This window comes from Acanthochromis polyacanthus, chromosome 9 (assembly GCF_021347895.1).
Source record: "Acanthochromis polyacanthus isolate Apoly-LR-REF ecotype Palm Island chromosome 9, KAUST_Apoly_ChrSc, whole genome shotgun sequence".
Classification (NCBI taxonomy): domain Eukaryota; kingdom Metazoa; phylum Chordata; class Actinopteri; family Pomacentridae; genus Acanthochromis; species Acanthochromis polyacanthus.
In genome coordinates this window covers 5883909-5904879 of record NC_067121.1, presented here as the reverse complement: position 1 = coordinate 5904879, position 20971 = coordinate 5883909, and the positions used below count along the sequence as shown (strand labels likewise).

General features: G+C 39.5%; 1 protein-coding gene across 15 annotated transcripts in view; it reads right to left on the bottom strand.

Annotated features, from left to right (window-relative positions):
* dlg1b (discs large MAGUK scaffold protein 1b) overlaps positions 1-8452 on the bottom strand; it is a 156438-nt gene extending 147986 nt beyond the window's left edge. For 5 of the 15 annotated variants that reach the window (XM_051953004.1, XM_051953005.1, XM_051953008.1 and 2 more), the window contains exons 1-2: positions 7828-8452; positions 2797-2928 (exon numbers count right to left, since the gene is read on the bottom strand). In XM_051953004.1, coding sequence (XP_051808964.1) covers positions 2797-2928; positions 7828-7846 — 151 coding nt within the window. In that variant the 5' untranslated portion in view covers positions 7847-8452. The remainder of the gene's footprint in view (positions 1-2796; positions 2929-7827) is intronic. The other 10 variants (XM_051953006.1, XM_051953009.1, XM_051953015.1 and 7 more) reach the window with 3 other exon arrangements.
* Positions 8453-20971: the final 12519 nt, after the last annotated feature.

Below are 20971 nucleotides of genomic sequence, written 5' to 3'. Positions count from 1 at the left end.
ATTGAGTCAGTGACAAAAAATTTGCTGAAAGTGAAGAAAAAGTTATCCCAAAGTGAGGAAAAATCCAGCCACAGTGAGGAAAAAATGAAAACGAGGTCATAGTGAGGAAAAAAATAGCCCAAAGTAAGGAAAAAATGCTAAAAGTGAGAGAAAATGAGGCAACAGTGAAGAAACATGGGTCCTCAGTGAGGAAAAATGAGCCCAAAAATTGACCCACAAAGCGGAAAAAATTATCCCAAAGTGAAGAAAATGAGCCAACAGAGAAGAAAAATGAGGCTGAAGAGAAGAAAACTGCACCCATAGTGAAGGAAAAGTAGCCCAAAGTGAGAACAAATATGCTGACAGTGAGGGGGAAGAAAAGCCCAAATTGCGAAAAATTAGCCAAAAGTGAAGACAAATTACCCAAATTGAGGAAAACTGAGCCCAAAATGAGGAAAAGTGCGCTCATAGTGTAAAAAAATAGCCAAAAGTTTGGAAAAATTAGCCTTAAGTGGTGGAAAATGAGTCCAAAGTTAAGAAAAATAAACCCATAGCGAAAGAAAATGAGTCCGCAGTGCAGAGAAATTTGCCAAAAGTGAGGAAAATTAGCCGACAATAAAGGAAAATGAACCCAAAGTGAAGAACAACAGCTTGTGCCCAGTTTATAGAAGTGATATAATCAAGATACGATTGGACAACATTATTTTTCTGGCTTAAAATATCTTTAAACTATCTCAAGTCACTGCCAATCTTTATATCAACATAAATCTAAGGTATGAAAATTAAACTCCTCCACGTTTAAAATCTTTGAAGAAATAAAGCCCCTCTGTCAGGCGGCTGCAGCGTGAACACGTAAACTAACGCTGCCCTTTGTCAGTCTGCCTCGCCGTTGCCCGGCTATTAGCACATCCTTAACACCAGCTGACCCCAACACTGGTCCTGGAGCCAGATGCTGTTTATTTACACCTGCAGTGTGACTGTAAACAGGTAAACAGACTGTCAACAGCATCTGAGTGAAAAATAAACATAATATCCTGTCAAATGTAAAGAAAAAAAAAGCAGATTGTTGCAGTAAAGTGAAACCGGCCTTTGTTTTAGCTGCAGATTAGAGCTGAGCGGCACGCAAAAATAAAAAACTGACATTGTACCCAAAAATACCACTGCAGCTCCTCTGATCTGTATACTGCACTTAATTATACAGTGATGTGGATAAACTTTAGAATAACCGGTTGCTAACGGGGTGTCTAAACACACATTTCATCATCGTGTTTCCTTCATGCTCGTTTTCTTTGCTCCTGCCACATTCTCACTGTTTGTTCTTTTTTCACTGCAACATAAAACCCTGTATGGAGGCAGAGAGAACTCCTCTGTGCAGTTTAACACATTTAAAATATGAAACTATACTACATACTTGTGTCTTTGGGACACTTTGGTCTTTTCATGTTCGCTTTGTGTCTCCCTTTGTCTTCTTGTCGCCTTATTGTGTCATTTTTTGTCTCTTTTTGTCTTTTTGTGTCTCACTGTGGTGGTTTCATCTTCACATACTACAGTTTTTAACTAATTCCATGTTTCCAGCTTCTCCAGACTTTTCCTCTCTCCTCTGCTCATCATCAGTAGAAAGATGTTTCTCCATGCTGAATGTATCGTCCAACAACTTTCTCCTCTGTTCACTGTTTCTGAGCCATGCTGACTTTATTTGACTCATCCAGTCAGTTGGATTTTCGGTGTCAAACTATTTGAAATTTGTCCAAAATGACTCAGAATTGGTCAAAGGAAACAAAAACTTTACAAAATGAGTCAGGAATTACTCAAAATAACTCAGAAACAGTTTAAACATACTTGAAAGTATCTGAAAATATCTATAAATTTGTCATTTTAAAAATGATTTGAGTCCCTAAAGTGAATTTAAGTCATTTTGGACACACTGCAGTCTCTGTTCATCGTGTAGAAAGATGTTTCACCATGCTGAATCTCAAAAGCGCCAAACACAAAGACGTAAAATGACAAAAACGAGACACAAAACTGCATAAAACGAGACAACACCGAGCTGACGAGAGACTGAGAGGACAGTCAAAGCTACAGGATGAATAAAATAAAGTCAGCATGGCTCAGAAACAGAGAACAGAGGAGCAGGTTGGTGGAGATCCATTCAGCATGGAGAAACATCTTTCTACTGATGATGAGCAGAGACTCAAAACTGGACTAAAAATTGCTTAAAATGACAAGAATTATCTATAATGACTCAAAATGTACATTTGGAACACATTTTGAGTCATTTGAAACCTGTTTATAGTCATTTTGCATCATTTATGAAGTCATTTGGGGCAATTTTGTGCCACTTCACTTCGACTGAGAGGACAATCCAACCTCCGGGATGAATTAAATAAAGTCAGCATGGCTCAGAAACAGTGAACAGAGGAGCAAGTTGTTGGACATTCAGCATGGAGAAACATCTTTCTACTGATGAAGTAGAGCAGAGAATAATTTAGTATAATTTGGTATTTTAACTGTGTCAAACTGCACATAGGACATTTCTGAGTTCTCTGTAATCCTAATCACAGTTCTTCTGTTTCCACAGAGGTGCATTACTTCAGATTAGAGTGAAAAATGAGCAAAAAGTGAAGAAAAACGCAACAGAAGCAAAAACAAGACGAACTTCCAGAAACCTCTTAGTTTTTCTGCAACAAAATCATGACTCGGTTTGTCTTCAAACACTCCTAACTGTTCATGTTATAGTTTCTATCTGAGCAGGCAGGTTGTTCTTTCACAGATCTGCTTCCAGGTCGTGTGTTTCTGGACCCAGATAGGCGATCGTACCTATGAGCGCCTGGAACAGGTTGCTCTGGAAGATGTCGATGACCCTCTGGATGGAGTGTCGGAGCTGCCGGTCCTCCACGTGGTTCAGCTTGGCCCGGTACTCCTCCAGCAGCACCAGGGCTCGCTGAGCGTCTGGTGGACAGGAAAGAGGAAGGTGAGTCTCAGATCCGACCGACGAAAATCGACCCAGTTAGACAACAAACCTCCACATGTGAACACGGTCGAATAAGTCGGTGTCAATAAAGGTGGGCTGGTTTGAAAGAGCCTTTACCCCAACAGATAAGTAGAAATGTCAGCACAGAGGAGGAATAAGGTCAGATTTGTATTTGCAGGGCATCAAAACGTTTGATTCTGCCCTTAAAGTTGCAAATTAGCACGAAATCGAAACAAAAAAAAATCTAATCAAATGCATAAATTAATTACTTTAATTGTTCAATTAAGACAACATCCCTGTACTATACTATATATGTACAGTACACCAGTGTTCCACCAGGACAGTTATTCTGCGTTTGATGCTGTAACGTCAAGCATGGAATCCGATTACTCCATTAGTCACCAGAGTACTTGATCACTAAAATAACTGATAGCTGCAGGCCTACGTATTTTCAACGTATATTCACCTGATGATCATTTACTCCATTACCTCCCATCGCAACTCCTCAAAGTCACATGTGGTGTCTTGGATTTCAGTTTAGTCACAGAATGAAACAAATATTAACAATATTCCGTCATTTGTGGATAGTTTTCACTGATTAATCTGTTCTAAATGCAGGTCAGCGTATGGAGGGTTTATGTAGCAGCAAAACTGAAGGAATGTGAAGTTGGGTGACCGAGACTGTTTTGAATATCTGACAAAATGCTGTAAAAGCGTCAGTAATACAAATCTGAGACATAAACTACTTCAGCTCTGAGATTTGAAGACATTACGTCAAGTAAGTACAGAAACAATAAGTACAGCCGTTATTTTTTACTGTGAATTCAAAGAGACAAAACCTTAATTTAATCCAGTCTACAGCGATATGAAAATGAGGAAAGCGGCGAGTCCCTGCGTTTTTGAAAAAGAAATGACTTGCATTAATCTTTACTAGATGGACTAATTGATTATTCTTAATGATTAATGATCTGAACCCGACCGATGAAGACCTCACCAGGATATTCTGTTAAGCGCTTCGGTTAAAATGAAGACTTAAGAATATAAAAAGGCAACACAATTACAGGGGTCCTCTGTTTACGACGTCCTCGACCTACGGCGTTTCATCACTACGTCGGAACTGGTTATGTGGAACTAGTTGGTTAGTGGATGAATACGCGGTCACGAGCCGCTTTAGGACAGCTTTGTTTACATTGTCCGGTTGTACGCCACCTTGGATCGCTAACTTTTTGCCCTTCTTTATTGGCCTTTTTCCACCAGCACCTTTTCGGCTCAACTCTACTGGGTTTGTGAGGTTTTCCATCAGGACGCTGCACCTTGTACCAGTTACTATTTTTTGGGCCAGGATTCCCAGCGAGTTGAGTGGAGCTGATAATGTGGCGTCTACAGAGTGCAGGCCACCGATTGGACAGGGCGTGATGACACATGAGAGCGACTCCTTCACGAAAACCGCTGAGTGTTTTGTGACTCCAAGAAACTTTTACATCATTTATCCCATCGGCGGCAAGCTCACTATAGAAAAACAAGTACATGTTGAAAGTAACATTGTTGTCTCCAGTATGCAGACAATAAGCTAGCTAGTTAGCCATCAATGCTAACCCCACTACGACGACTCCATCCTTGATGAGGTGGTACTCAGTTGTAATGGGAAACAACCTAAACCCAGTCGAGTTGAGTCGAGGGGAGTAGGCGGTAGTAGAAAAATGTCTCATGGCTCCCAAGCATAAGTCCGACTCTTCTTATGCTTCGAAGAAAAGGAAAGCCATGGAAGTGAAATTAGATGTAATAAAACATTCGGAGAAGGGCGAAACATCAACGAACATTGGACGAATACAGGGGACACGTAGGAGAGTGCGAGTTCAGACTTAAAGCGCGCCATGGGAATGGAATTCCAACGTACGTAAGTCAAGCACCCCCTGTACTTGGCTGGGCCTCTGATGCTTTAAGAAATTAAACGTAAGGATGCTTAAGAAGCAACAGAGATCCTGAGAGTCTGATGATAAAAGTTTATGAAGAAATTCACATTCACTCAATATGTGGTATTTAATGTGCAAAATGCATCTCTGTTCCTTTCATTTTGAGGTTTTATTTCAGAAAAGAGTTGTAAATGTGACTCTTTCCTCCTCAGTTTGTTTAGAATCAGCAGATCCAGACGTGTCGGTGGCCTATAAACCCTCTAACGACCCGCTGGTACACTGACCTCTATTCAGAGCTGATTTGTCAATTACAGAGAATAAGTCTCCAATCCACGATTTTACATCTGGAGCCTTGTTCAAAGCCGAAAAGCCAAATATCTCCTCAAGTGTGAGGATCTTTTCTTGTTTTATGAGACGCACAACTTGAAATGATCGGATATCGACATTTTCTAATCTAATTGTGGGCAAATTAATCAATAATGGAAGTAATATTTACTTTTAGTCCCCATCCTTCCAGTTAAAGATACTTATTAAACATGTTAAATTGGTAATATGGCGTTCCAATTATAACTAGTTGGTATAATTAGGTTACTACTTAGTTTTCTAACATCTTAAGTCAGAATATGGTAACAAACTTGTCTGTCGCCGTAATTTGAGTAGTTTTGGACAGTTTGTCGCTCAAAATGTAACAAAAAGAACTTCTAACAATTGACAAACTAACCAATTAATTGGTTAATTGGATTAGAATGAGGCTGTTAATTAGTTTTATAATGGCTTAATTAAATTTGATTATTGTAATGCAGTTTTAGGTCACTATAATCTGAATATATTTGAATTTTGAACAGTTCGTCGCACAAAACAAGTAGGGCTGCAACTAACGACCCATCGACGAATCGTCTGAGCACGATACGTCATCAAAAGCGGAAGTGAGTGCGCAATGCAACAGAAATCACTGTCTGACGGGAGCGTGGAACACGGACGGACATCGGCGCTGCATCGTGCTTATATTATGTATATATATTATGTGCATATATATTATGTATGCAGGATGCAGCGCCGATGTCCGTCCGTGTTCCACGCTCCCGTCAGACAGTGATTTCTGTTGCATTGCGCACTCACTTCCACTTTTGATGACGTATCGTGCTCAGACGATTCGTCGACGCGTCGTTAGTTGCAGCCCTAAAAACACGACAAAGAAATTGAAATTAGCGTAATTCAACAGTTCTAACAACTCACAAACCAAATATTTAATTGGTTAATTGGAGAAACGGCAAGTTAATCAATAACAGAACTCATATTTTGATTTAGTCCTTAAAAGATGACACAAAATAATTAAAATATTCCCATTCTAATTGATACAGATGTGGATAAAACACATTACATGTGGTAATATGAGAATCCAGTTGCAACTAGTATATAATTAGGTTGCTAATTTTTTTCTATCGTCTTAATCGAATGTTTTAAAGGTTTGAAGTCACTGTAAAGCTATGAGTTTCAAACCAGAAACAGAATTCAGTGAGCAGTTTCCTAATAAATGTTAGTTAATTAGACAGATTATTCAATAATGAAAATATTTAGTTTAACTCAAAAAAAAAAGATTTAATCCAGTAAAAGACTACGAGTGTGTTAATGTCTTAATTCAATATAAGGCAGTTTCAGATCATTAGAATTAGCTTTTCATAGTTTGTCACACAAAACCAGATGCAGAGAACTTGTAATTAACTTATTTTTAGATTTTCTAAAAATTTACAAACTAAATAAATGGTTGGTTGATTGGACAAAAGACATTAATTAATAATGTAAATAAAAGTTTACGTATGTCTTAATTCTGAAAACTATGGCAGTTTTAATTCCCTACAATCTGAATACTTTTCAAGTTTCACAACAAATCTGTATGATGCTTGAATATAACATGTATTTTATGTAAAATGTCTTGATTAAATCAGAATATTGTGACAGTTTTAAATAATTCTATTGTCAATATCTTTGACTTTTAGATGCAGAGAACTTGGGATGAGCCTTAAGTCACATTTTCTAACAATTAACACACTAATTAGATGATTAGATAATTGGATAAAGGGCAGATTTATCAATAAACGAACAAATATTTAGTTTTATTCCTTTGAAGATGCTACATATTAAGACATCAACTTAACATCAACTTTGAGAGATTTCCCAGTAAAAGTGCACAAGTTTATTCAGGTCTTAATTAAATCTGAATATTGTGACAGTTTTAAGTAACTTTATTGTCTATAGCTTTGACTTTTACACTGTTGGTTGCACACACAAAAAAGACACTGAGAACTTGTAATGAGCTTATTTTCACATTTTTCTTACAATTTACAAACTAATTAAATGGTTTAATTGGATAAAATGCAGATTTATTAATATTAACAATTGATTTTATATATAAACAATTTTACATTGTATAAGTTTTTCAGTTTTTCCCAGTAACTCTGTGACAAACTGAGTCCAAATACAACTACTGAGTATAATAATTAGGTTGCGGTTAACTCACTACTTCCCATTATTTTTAATTTTATTTTTTCATGGATTAAAATTAAAGTGTAGAAATTCAAACAATCTCTGGATCACACGAGGATATTTTTCTAAATTTTTACAGTTAACCTACTTCTGGGAATCGTGTGCGTACTGCTCGTAAATATTTTATTAATATTAGAGTTTATTTTTAGTTGGGCTCGTCTCCAGACAAGGTGCCCCATATACAACTTGGTTAGCAACAACGGCTAACCGGCTAGCGCCGACTTTTAACTCACTTCGCCCGGTTCGGCACGGCTCGGCTGGGCCCAACCGAGCCGTGTGGACCGAGTTCGGGTCGAGTTCGGTGCGTTTGTCCCGACTCTGGTCCGTGTTTGTGTCCGTTTGTGCGAAGCCGCAGTCGGAGTTTGTGGAAGCCGTTAGCCGCTAGCTTGCTAGTTAAGACGTGAAGTGGAAGCGGCTTACCTTTCTTTCTCACTGGCATGGTTCGGTTCGATTCGGCCCCGGCCCGGGCTCGTCGTCCGTTAGTACTCTCCCCACACAGGACGGGCTGTATTGATTTGTTTAAAGCCCCGCTGTCGCCGCTTCAAGTCGAAGAAAATCCCTCCACGACGACACCAAGTTCCTCCGAGCGACGAACCTCCGAACTAAACTCGGTGTCAAACTGGCGACAGCCGCCGAACCGGGTCAAAGTGAGACCCTGGATAAAGCAGCGGCTCCGGTGAGCTACCAACTCTGCCCCGCGCCACGGAGGCTCCCTGCGCCCGGCGAGCACAGCGCAGCAGGCAGGCGGACGGACGCGCTGACCGCGGCGGCGACTCCCGGCTGCCGAAGCGGGACCCGCCGAGCCAAACTCCGCGTCAACAACAGCTTCCGTGCGGGCGGAGCTCCGGGCGGCGCAGGCATGAAGCTGCTGCCGGCGGAGGAGACCGATCCGCGGCGGAGCTTTGATGCTTCTTCCAGGAACGTGAGAAAGTTCAGAGAGCAGCCCGCTGGTCGCCGCTCTGCGCCGTGCGTTCGTGTCAAACTTCTCGGAACGTAAATCCCTCCTCTCCTCTCCTCCTGCTTCCTCTCTTTTCTCCTCTTTTTCTTCCTCCTCCCTCCTCCTCCTCCTGCACCTCCCCAGGTCCACCAAATTCCAAACTTTCCTCCAAAATGGCGCCTCGCAGGGCTGGAGACGTGAACCATGTGATTCCCAAAAAGCCGACCCTCCAACCTGCCGCCCAATCAGGCAGCTCACCTCCAGGCCGAGGAGGAGGAGGAGGAAGAGCTCCTAGATGAAGGAAGGGAAGAAGGTGAAAGTGAGCAGGGAAAGTTAAGGAGGGAAGCAACAAGGTTAGAAACCACAGACTAAAAACAGAAAAAAAGATCACCTGGCTGGAGTCCAGGGAGTGTCCAGAGACTTCACTGAGCTGTAGGTTAAACTTTGTTAGACAGATGTTCAGTCAATAATATGCAGCTTCCAGGTAACTTTCTACAGAACTTCCACACCTGGACTTTACCATCATCAGCTCTGAGCTCCACCTGGTCCAGGTTCTGGTCACTGATCAACTCTAAACATCGCCAACCTCTTACTGTCATAATCTGAGTCGTATGGAAACGTACAAACAGGAGCTTTGTGGTGTGGTACATGTCACAACTGTGAAACTTTTCTAGAAATAACCAAGTAGTTTAGGTGCCTAAAACTAACCGAGGACTTTTGGTGAATAAACTAATTCAAATACTTCCGGTGCCACAATTTAACCAAGAAGTTCTGGTGCCTCAACTAATCCAAACAGCTTTGGTACCTGAACTTAACTAAGTAGTTATGGTGTCTAAACTTTACCAGGAAGTCTTGGTACAAAAACTTAACCAGGTTCTGCAATTTATCGAAATAACTTTGGTGCCAAAACTTAACAAAGTCATTTTTTGTGCCTAAACGTAAACCAATGGTGTTGATTCCTAAAGTAAACCAAGTGGTTTTGGTGAAACAACCAAATAGTTTGTGGCTCTGTAGTTTTGGCGCCTCAACTTGATCAAGTAGTACTTTTGCCTAAACGTAATCAGCTATCGTTGGTACCTAAACTTAACTAAGTAGTTTTGTGCCTAAACTTCACCAACTACTGTTGGTGTTTAAATTTAATCACGTAGTTATGGTGTCTAAAATTAACCAGGCTGTTTTAGTACAAAAACCTAACCAAATAGTTCTTGGTTCCATAATTGTGGTACTTAATCTTAACCAAGTAGTTCAGGTGTCTAAACTTAACTAAGTAGGTTTTGTAACTAAACTTCATCAGCTATTGTTGGTGTCCAAACTAAACCAAGAGGTTTTGGTGCAAAAACTGAACCAAATAGTTCTTGGTTTGATAATTGTGGTGCCTCAACTTAACCAAATAGTTCTGGTTCTATAATTTATCTGAACAGATTTACCACCTAAACCTAACCAGGTAGTTTTTCTGCCTCAAGCCAATCAACTATTTTTTGTACCTTAACCTAACCAAGCAGTTTTTATGTCCAAACTTAACCAGGTAGTTTTGGGACAAAAACATAACCAAATCATTCTGGTTCCATAATTTATCCAGATAGCTTTGACAGCTAAACTTAACCAAGTAGTTTGGGTGCAGAAACTAACCCTAATAGTTCTGGTGCCATAACTAATCCCAATAGGTCTGGAGCCTTCACTTAACAAAATTGTTTTTGTGATTGAACTTAATCAGCTGTGTCTGGTACCTAAACTTAACCAAGTAACTTTGGTGCCATAACTTAACCAAATAGCTTTCACACCTAAACTAAAGTAAATTAACAAACTCAAGTAGTTCAAATAGCTAAACTTAAAGTAGGTTTGGTGCCTAAACCTATTGAAGAACTTTTGGTGCAATAACTTAACCAAAACATCGACTGAAAGCACAAGTAAACAGCAAGTAAACAGCAAATTAAAGTAAAACTTAAGCCATAAACAGCATCATTAGAATAGTCAGAGATGCAGCTGTGCCTAAAGTCCACATAATCCTCAACCATTTCCCCACAAAATAAGAATCTAGACTTTTGTTCTTTTTGAAGAGCAATTATCTTCAGGAATGATGATAAAAATGGATACACCACCACTGTAGTCTGAGGCCTCTGTGCTTTTAGAGGAGGTTTTCTTAAAGAACCTCTTCTGTATTCAGCAGCATTCATTCAATTCAATTCAATTCAATTTTATTTATATAGCGTCAATTACAGTCAAATTGTCTCAAGACGCTTTACAGAACCCATTCATCTTCCTTCAGTTCTGACCCAAGTAGCCCTGAAGCTCCCATGTCTGTATGATGCTGCCACCACCGTGCTTTAGTGCTTGATCTACTCTGTTTACTACAGCTAATGTATTTAATGGAGACAAGAATAATTCAGAACTTAAACTTCATTCCTCCTTCATTTATGACCAGGCATCCTTGAAGTGCCAACACAGTATGATGCTGCCGCCACCATGCTTCCATGCTTTTTTTAAACTTTATTACAGCTAACGTAGCGCCACCTTCTGACAACACTCATTTTTTCACTCTAAGGCAGTTAATGGAAACAAGAACAATTCCTAATTTCCATTTCATCCTTCTTTCAGTTGTGACTAAGTAGCCCTGAAACTACCACATAGAATGATGCTGCCACCGCCATGCTTTACTAGCCATGTTTCAATTGCTTGTTTTTAGTTGCATTTTATGACACTCAGTGAGTCGGTTTTGCGATGTTACAACAGAGTTCAGATTCAGTTTGTGCAGTCAACATGAATCCGCAGACAGCAGCTGGTTAGCGTAGCTTAGCATAAAGACCGGAAACAGGAGCAAATGGCTGTTTTGATTCTAAGTCCACTTACCAGCTCCTGTTGAGCTCATGTTTTATCTGAATGTGATCAGTGTGCTAATCAGAGCTCCCTGCTGCATAATAGCAATAATGTAAATATGAGGCTTTGGTTGAAGGTCGGAGTTCGAGCTGCGAACCGACTGAAGTACAAATCCGCCCCTGAAGATGAAACGCCGTCCTCTTCCTCTCCGTCGCTGAGTCTCTCATGTGCTGATGCAAACCACTGGAAGCTCTGGCCCAGATTAAAGCCAGCAGCTCTGGTGAAAGGAGGAGGCCTTTATTTTTAGACGGTCATGTTTAATGAATGGCCCTCATCGGTTTGAAGCGCAGAGGAGGAGGTCCGCTCTGCTCTCACGCCATCCGTCAGGCCATCGAACCGAGCCGGAAGGTGACGGACGCCATGGCAACGCCAGTCACAGGGGCTGCCCATCTTCAGGAAACGAGTTTTAGGTTGCTTTTTTGGATAGTTATTTTGAATTTTTATGAACTATTTGTTATCATTTTGTGTATCTCTATGGTTATTTTTTGTGTTTTTGTTATTTTAGTGTCTTTTTCATCATTGTGTGTGGGGATTTTTTGGATTTTTTTGTCTTTACAGTCATTTTGAGTATGTTGTCGGCCATTTTATGTGTCTTTGTGGTTGTTTTGTGTGTGTCTCTATGGTTGTTCAGTGTCTTTTTCATTTGTCTGTGTGTTTTTTTGTTTTGTTTTTATGGTTATTTTGAATATCTTGTCATCATCTCATGTCTATTTGCTGTCGTTTTGTGTGTCTTAATAGTTGTTTTGTGTGTTTTATTGGCTTTATGTGTGTTCTTTGTGTTTTCATAGATATTCTGAATATCTTGTGGGCCATTTCATGTCTATTTTTTGCCGTTTTGTGTGTCTTTATGGTTGTTCTGTGTGTTTTTTTATTGATTTGTGTGTGTTTTTTGGTTTTGTTTTGTCTTATAGTTATTTTTAAAATCTAATGGGTCATTTCATGTATATTTGTTGCTGTTTTGCGTGTCTCTATGTTTTTTTTTGCGTGATTTTTTGTTGTTCTGTGTGTTTTTCTTAATTGTTCTGTGTGGGTTTTTTTTGGTATTTTCATTCTGAGTATGTTGTCAGCCATTTTTCATCTCTTTGTGGTTCTTTTGTGTGTCTTTATTGTTATTTTGTGAGTTTTTGCCATTGTTCTGTGTGTTTTCATTGACTTTGTGTGAGTTTTTATGGTCACTTTGAATATTTTGTGCATCATATCATGTCTCTTTGTGGTTCTTTTGTGTGTCTTTATTTTTTTTCTGAGGGTTTTTTATTCTTATGTACATTTTGAGTATGTTGTCGGTCATTTCATGTGTCTTTATGGTGGTTTTGTTTGCCTTTATTATTGTTCTTTGTGTTTTCGTTAAATTTTTGTGAGATTTTATAGTCATTTTGAATATCTTGTGATCATGTGAATATCTTGTCATTTTGTGTCGTTGTTTTGTGAGTTTTTGTGTCTTTTCAAGGTCATTTTGAGTTCATATTAGGTTGTTTTGTGTCATTTTGTCGCATTTTTGCATCTCTGTGGTCATTTTGAACATTTTTTAGGTGGTTTTCTGTGTCCTCGTTGCTTTGCTATTCTTTGCAGACATCCTGAGTCACTCTGTGGTGATTTTGTTTCTCTGTCATTGTTTTTTGTCTCTGCAGTTGGCTGTGTGTTTTCAATTTCCCTTCGGGGATGAATAAAGTGATTCTATTCTATTCTATTCTATTCATGGTCATTTTGAATAACCTTTAGGTGGTGTAATGTCTGCTTGTATTCATATTGTGGCTCTTTGTTGTTTTTTGTGTGTTTTCTGTAATTTTGAGAACATTAAAGCTGGATCAGTGTCTCCTTTTTAGTCATTAAGAGTCACTGTGGTTGTTTATGAGCTTCTTGTGGTTCTTTTGCGTCTTTCCATGATGTTTTTGTTACTTTATACTTGTAAAAGAGTTGGAGTTCTGTGCAGCCAAACAGGCTTTGAGGTAACTTCAGGCTTCAGCTTGATTTGTGTCTGAACTGAATGAACATAAAGTAAAAGATTCGTATTCGTGGTTTGTTTAACACAGCAGATGTTCCCGTCAGAGACGATGATACGTCCTGCTCTTATTTTCATCACACCAGCATTAAGCAGCGGGAGGAGTTCACATCATTTCCATAAATTATCACTGTTTTAACTTCGCTATCAAACCTGTGAACTGAGCTCGTATTTTACTGCATTATCATTCACTGCTTTTATCCTGAATTTGATCTAAGGGGCTCGACACACAGGAAGCGACAACAGTCGCGCTCCATTCATTTTCTATGGCTGCTGTGCGACGAGATGAACATCGCTTTCCCCCCTCCCAACAACGCGATGGCGACATTCGTGCATGTGAAATTTTGCGCACATTCACGTAGACGTGCAGCCGCTGGCTTGCGACACGATGCAAGAAAGTTGAAAAATGTTCAACTTTTGTCGCTGTCGCCTGGAGTTTCAACCAATCAGCGAGGGTTTCACTCACTGACCAATGAGCTTACAGCATGTTACACAGTGCAGTCCACTCCTATACATTAATGGTCCGCTCCGGTTTTCAACCATTGTTTTCAGCCCTTTTCAACATGGAGGAGCAAATCATTTTAGCCGTGATTGATTTCCCGATTCTTTATGATCCTTTTCCCTTAATGACTATCGTGATATAAATAAAAAAAGCTGCTGCATGGGAGTTGGTTGCCGCCAGGGTAAACTTTTAGAAGCCAATGTCGAGTAAAATTTCGGGTAAATCCAGCAATATCTTCGAGCTCATCATCTTTATGTTTTTCTGTCATGAAACTCTGAAAACGTAAAAAATCCCTCCAATTTCACAGCCAGTCAGAAGTGAGGGAGACAAGCGATCTGTGCTTTTGCACGGCGCGCCATGTGTTGCCGTCGCCTGCCACTGCCAAGTATCGCGCACCGTGTGTTGAATCTATCTCCTGTTTCAATGACTTTCGCATTCCCCCCTCAACTGTCGCTTCCCGTGTGTCGAGCCCCTAACTCAGGGTTCATGAGGTTTATGTGGTTCTTACTTTGTGTAGGTTTCTGATTTTCTCCATCATGTTTCATCACTGCACTGACGGTCTCTTCTGTAATGTAGGAGTTAATAATGGCTGACTTGTATAAAACTTACTCTTTGTTTGTCTGGAATTCATTTCTATCTTTGAAAAGGAGAAAATATGTCGTATTCTTCTGCCTCTCCCTGTTTAATACCGTCACACAAGTCTTTGTCATGGTGCTCCTTTATTAGTTAAACTACCACAATGATATCACTGTGATGCCTCCGATGGTCGCTATGGTATTAACTAGTCAGACACTCCACCTGGTGGAACAACCAGGAACTGCAGCTGATCCACGATTATCCAGGAAAATGGCATCAGTTATTAGCACACACTAAATATTTAATGGTGCAAACTGGATTGTGGGAGGAAACTTGATCCCTAATTGGACCTGTAATTTTACACAGATTTGGTTGTTAAATTATAAGTTTTCTTAACTAAGATAGTAAATAGGTACATCCATAAGCAATGGCAATCTCTCAAAATACATTTTTTTTTATCATTATAGGTACCATTTGTCATTAAAGCTACAGATCTATCAATCCATCTATTTATTCATCTATAGACCCATTTACTGTAGGTAAATAAAGAGGGCTGCGCACGCACCCTGGCAACGGAAGTATGGCGGCTCGCAGTGGCTTGTCAAACCATGCGGGTGCATTATCAGTAAAAGATCGCGAAAAATACTTTAAAAAGATCACTTTAACAAATGGAAAGAGGCTCCCAGATCCCTGTACACTTACAGAATGGGACTATGACGTTAGTAAGTGGCCCAATATTCAGTGGCCTGATATTTATTTGTATTTAGTTGAAAAACCTAGAGTGTACACTAGAGAGAAGCTGTGAGCATACAAATCTATGGAGGCCTATGATTATGCAATTTGTGGACAGGTACAGGTGAGATACAAGGACACTGACTAAGAGTTTTGTGTTTTGATGTCTGAAATCCTACCCAGCCAAAGGCAAGGGCAGAAGACTATGATGTATGAGGCATGGGTGATCATCAACAAAGTGGAGAACTACATACACACAGCAAACTGTACCTGTATGGCGGCGACTCCAGTCGCTTTATTATTTATGTCCCCCTGTCACAACAGTCAACAGGGCTTTTATTAGTGGCTCTAATCGTGTGGGAACCGACAGCTCGTCAGTATATTTTGCACTGATTTCACTTTATTTGCGACATCAGAGCACACGCATGCATTGTTGATGGTATCCTCCGTCTAATCCGCTGGCTTGATAGCCTGGAGCCACAGCCGCCTTCGGTTGCTCTGAAACAGCTGAGAGCCCATTGGCATGCGGTAGAACTTATGTCCCTCTTGAGTATTTCGGTTCGTACAACCAAAAACGCAACAGCCTGACATTATGATGCCGACAGTTCAGCGTTAGCTTTTAGTTTTGCTACTCCGTGTGGTGTGAACAATGCCAGGTAAATGATATGAAGCGGTACGTCTGTTGCCTTGATGCGCACGCAGCTTGTTGATGACGTAGGCTCTGATGGGGTCTATATGATCTTACATTTTAGGCAGAAACATTAAACAAAGTAAGGCTAGAAAACACTTTAATTTTTGGACAATACAAGTGTCTTCGGTTTATGATGTCCTCGACTTACGGCGTTTTGTCATTACATCTGAACTGGTTACGTGGAACTATTGGCCAGTGGAGCGGATGAAGACGTCATCACACAGTCACTGTGTTTCCATTCTCCGGTTGTACCTTTATGCCCTTCATTATGGCTCCAAGCGTAAGTCAGACTCTTCTGATGCTTTGAAGAAAAAGAAAGCTGTTTCCATGGAAGTGAAATTAGATTAAATAAAATGGTCAGAACACCACAAACATTGGTCAAGTTGTAAAAACAGGTCAACATATTGTAGCAACCCTCTGTGATGAATGAGTGAGACTTTATCTGGTTCTCTGCCGGTTTATTGAACCTTCAGGCTACTGAGAGCCATAGCCAACACCAGAATTCCTAAAAAAAACAAAACCATAACTTAGCTCCAGAATAAGTAGAAAAAACCCATAACTTAGCTCCAGAATTAGCCGCCTTACCCAGCTCTCTCTACTGCTGACTCTCAGCCAATCAGAGGTCAGCTAACTAAACATGGCACATTCACTGACATTAGGTAAACCTGGAACTGAACAATAAACATTGAAACCTCCACAACAATATCAGCCCATCATAAAATTCTTTTATCTTCTTGTAAAAGGATTCATACATGCATTAAAGTCATTGGTATCCATGACTTAATAGAGGACTGATCGATATCGTGATGCACGTAACAGCTTGTTTGCATTTTCGCCAAAGTTCCGACTTACGACTTACATCAATCCATAGGAACGGAACCCCTATGTAAGTCAAAGACCCACTGTACTGTATTTTTAAGAGACGTTTTTTTGTTTTGTTTTGTTTTTTTATATAGTATTTTTTGATGCCCCTCTGTTGAAACATTTACTTTTTTGTTTTCTTTACAGAACACAAACAGAATAAAACTAAGTCAAATAGAGCTCCTTCATTGTCATTGTCTAATGTACAACGAAATTAGGCAGCAATCCTGTCAGTGCTTTTGCAAAACCGAAAATGATGTAACTTCTTTGGCGGATTAAGACTATAAAAGCAGCAGTGCGCCTCAAGTTGCCCTACATATGCTAGATACCTAAACTGAGATGTTTGCACCATAAACCGATGCAGAAAACATCCACCAGAAGTGTCTGAAGCTCAGAAAGTTTCCTGACAGAAGCAGCAGAGCCTTCAGGCCTCAGTCACTGCGTGTCAAACATGGACGGCAGGATTTATCCGTCCATCTGTAACCTGCGCTCTGCGAACTCTCCCCGTCTGACTCTGTAATGTGATTACTGCACATGTCAGTTTTCATCCCGATCTGGACAACATGCTCATAATTAATCTTGGCATAAATCTGGACTTTGGCAGCCTGGACCCGTCGCACACATTACAACACGCACAGATCAAATAAATAAATAAACACACAACCAGAGCACGCATGAGGTTTAGGGAGCAGAAAAACACACATTAGGATCTGTCCAGAGGACGTTAGATTTACTCACAGTCATCTGCTGCAGACTCACACATTACCCACCCAACACCACGTCTACTGCCTGATTTAATGATTTACACCAACAGAGTTCTGATTAAAGGAAGTAGAATTCCTACAACACGATGCACAAACACACACAGACATGATAAACACTAAAACAGTCAGTCTGGTTCTCACATCACTACGTTTACCGAGAACATTGAAACTACAAACGTTGTTTTACAATTCCTTGTTTACATCCTTAAATCTAAAACAATATTTGTTGTAGGACGTTAGGGATGCAAATTTTCAATTATTCTCTTAAAATAACCCAAAATTTAATCAGTAATCAATGAATTTGTCACTCAACTTGAGCTCAGTGACATTTGTGTTGATGTTTCCGTTTTCATCTGCAGACGTATGATTTGGACGTGAAGGAGGTTCTGGTATGTATGTAACATTAAAAATAGATGTGTTATTAGTTGATCCAGACGTTCTTTTCAATGCATGAGCTTTTGTCAGAGGTCATTAAGCACCACATAAGTCTTTTTTTGTCATGGTGCCCACTACTAGCTAAACCCTCCTCTGGTCTCTACAGTATTAAACAGTAAGAGGCTCCACCTGGTGGAACAACAAGGTACTACAACTGATCTATAACATAAGCAGAGAGCACTGTGGGAGTTTAGCTGGTAAAGGGGCACCATGATAAAGACTTCTATGAAACTACAGTGTTCAACAATAACAGGCTTCTCCTAGTGGAGCAACAAGGTACTGCAGCTATGTGCATGTATGTAAAACTGAAAATACTTCTTTTTTTTTTGCTAAATATGTGTTTGCTTTTTCTTCTGTCTCAGTCTCTCCTTCTTTTCACAGAAGGTCCCAGAGTTTGTTTTTTTAAATAAATTTTGGTAGGGGTTTGATAGACGTTTTCATCGGGTGTGAAAACAGTGCAGGAAACAAGCACAGACAGAAGTGACGGGAAGACGAAGTAGTCATTTTTAGCTGTACAGCAACAGAATCTTTTGTTCCATTGCTGTGGCTACAACCGAACAGAACATATTCTCTTACTTCCAAATGATCAATGGAATCAAATAAGTCTGATTCACAGAGGCCTCAACACACAACCCAGAGTACCCAAAGGATCCACTGCCAACCTCCTGGTCCAGACCCCATAGGACACCCTGAGAGGTCCTCTGGTCCAGACCCAATGGTTCAGAGCATTTTGACCGCATAAGGGAGGCCAACACAGTATTAGGCAGGTGGTCATAATGCTACACGTGATTGGTGTAAAAGCAAGTATGAAGTTTTTGTGTTACGTATTTTAAAAAATATTTTAGATTCAGCAAATTGTAGAGTTTTTACCTGCCACATGCTCATACAGTGTGGGCTGTAAATTTAAAGTGTTCCACAAAGCTGTGCAACAACAAGAAGACATAATAAAAGCAGTCCTTAACCCTCCTGTTGTCTTCATTTATGGGCATCAAAAAATATTGTTTCGTCGTCCGACAAAAATCCAAGAATTCAGAAAATTTGCAAAACCTTCAGGAAGAAAATTCCAATAATTCCTTAAAAGTTTCCCTTCAAAGTTTTATTTTGAAAAAAATCCCCCAAATGTGGCAAGAAAATTCTTGTAAATATTTTTAAAAAATCTTCCAAAAAAAAACTCTAAAAATATCTAAAGTGATTACAGATATATCAATAAAACTTCTAATATTCTCTTAAGAACATTCACAAAAAATCAACCAAAATCCAGCAAAATTTGCTGGATTTTGGTGGATTTTTTTGTGTAAATGTTCTAAAGAAACATTTTGTTTTTAACATTTCTTTTTTTCCCACCAAAAATGTTCTAAGATTTACCAAAAATGTTGAAAATGTGGACATCAGACGTTTTGCTGTGAATTTTTTTTTCACATTTTCAAAATTTAAAACGGGTCAATTTTGACCCACAGGACGACATGAGGGTTAAAACAGAAGAGACAAAAAGAGTCACAAAGGCAGTAAATAAGTTTCAGTGCCCCAGTTTTGACTTCATGGTTACGGCTTTTACCCAAACTCTGTGTTTTCTGGTTGTTGATGGATATTTGTCTTGGAGATGGAATCTGGACGGACGGATGCTGGTGTGGAGGCTGCTGGGTAATCCTGTCCGGTTCCCTGCTGGCCCGGCTGATGATGAAAACAGCAGCAGGCTTACAGTATTTCTGAGCAGACAGATGGCTTCTCCATCCACTGCACTGTTAAAAAAAAGAAACAGGAAAGAGTAAAAAGAAAACTAATACTCCTGCTGCTGGGGAGCCAAAAAATACTGAAAAATAACTGTCTCATAAAAAATACTGCAATTTTCTGTAATTTAAATATATTTTAAACATGGGTTTTTCATGAGGTCAAGTGTATTTTTTTATATTAAATGAAGGATACTTAAATGCGTAAAACAGTTAGTGTACCACTGTATTATAATGAGACAAAATATAATTTTGAATTTGAATTTACAACAAAAAGATTCTTTGATATCAAATTGAAAACATATTTCTACAAAATATTCCCATTTAATTAAAATATATATATCTATATACCCCTTAAAGCACAGTTAAATTCATTCTTAGGAAATTGAGGGAATTTGGCTCAAGATGGGACAGACTGTTCATACTCCAGCTGCTGGGTGTTATTCATCAGTTAAATATTAAAGGGAGACAAAGAGAAAGACTAAATCTGAACTAGAGTTCACCAGAAGACATGTGGAGACTCTGAAGTCAACTAGAAGAAAGTTCTTTGATCTGAGGAGACCAAAACAAACCTTTTTGACCAACTGGTGATACGGTATGTTTGATGGACACCAAACACTGACATCATCACTAAAACACCACCGGCACTGTGAAGCACAGTTGCAGCAGCATGATGTGAAGCACGGTGGTGGCAGCGTCATGATGTGAAGCACGGTGGTGGCAGCGTCATGATGTGAAGCACGGTGGTGGCAGCAGCATGATGTTAAAACATGGTGGTGGCAGCATCATGATGTTAAAACGTGGTGGCAGCATTATAATATGAAGCAGTGTTCGATGTGTAGAAATAATTAAAACCAATATAGGATCAATTTAAGATTACAAGTTTTTGAAGTAGTTTTACATTAGACATGTAAATCCACTGTCTATTTTTTATTTGCAGAACTTTAAGCCTTAATACAATTTTAAACAGTTAAGTTCCAGCGTAGTTCTGATGGATGGAAAGCTAACTACAGAGACCAAAACTGCTTTTATACCAGGCTGTAAATATGAATATTTCTGATGTAAAGTTGGATATTTTAACATGGAGCTAAAAGCGGATTGACTTGATTTTGGATCCAGCTTCAAGTGGCCATTTAAGGAACTGCAGTTTTTGGGACTTTTACCACATGGGCTTCATATTTGCAGTGATGGTTTGATCTTCACGTCTTTCCAAGGCTTCACCGTCGTGGCCTAAGTGCTTCCAAGGATGCAGCCTCTGAATTAGGAGACAGCTACAGTGTTCTGTTTGTGTTAAATCCAGAATTTCTCTCTGCAGAGGTTTATATTTTCTGTTAAAAAAAGCAGTTTCAGTGCAGGGATTGCCAGAGATCAGAGAGAGGTGCAAAGTTTTGTCTGCTCTGAGGCTACGAGTTTATAAAACTTAGATTTTCATTTCACTTTCATTTTACTGCGTCATCACAAGTCTA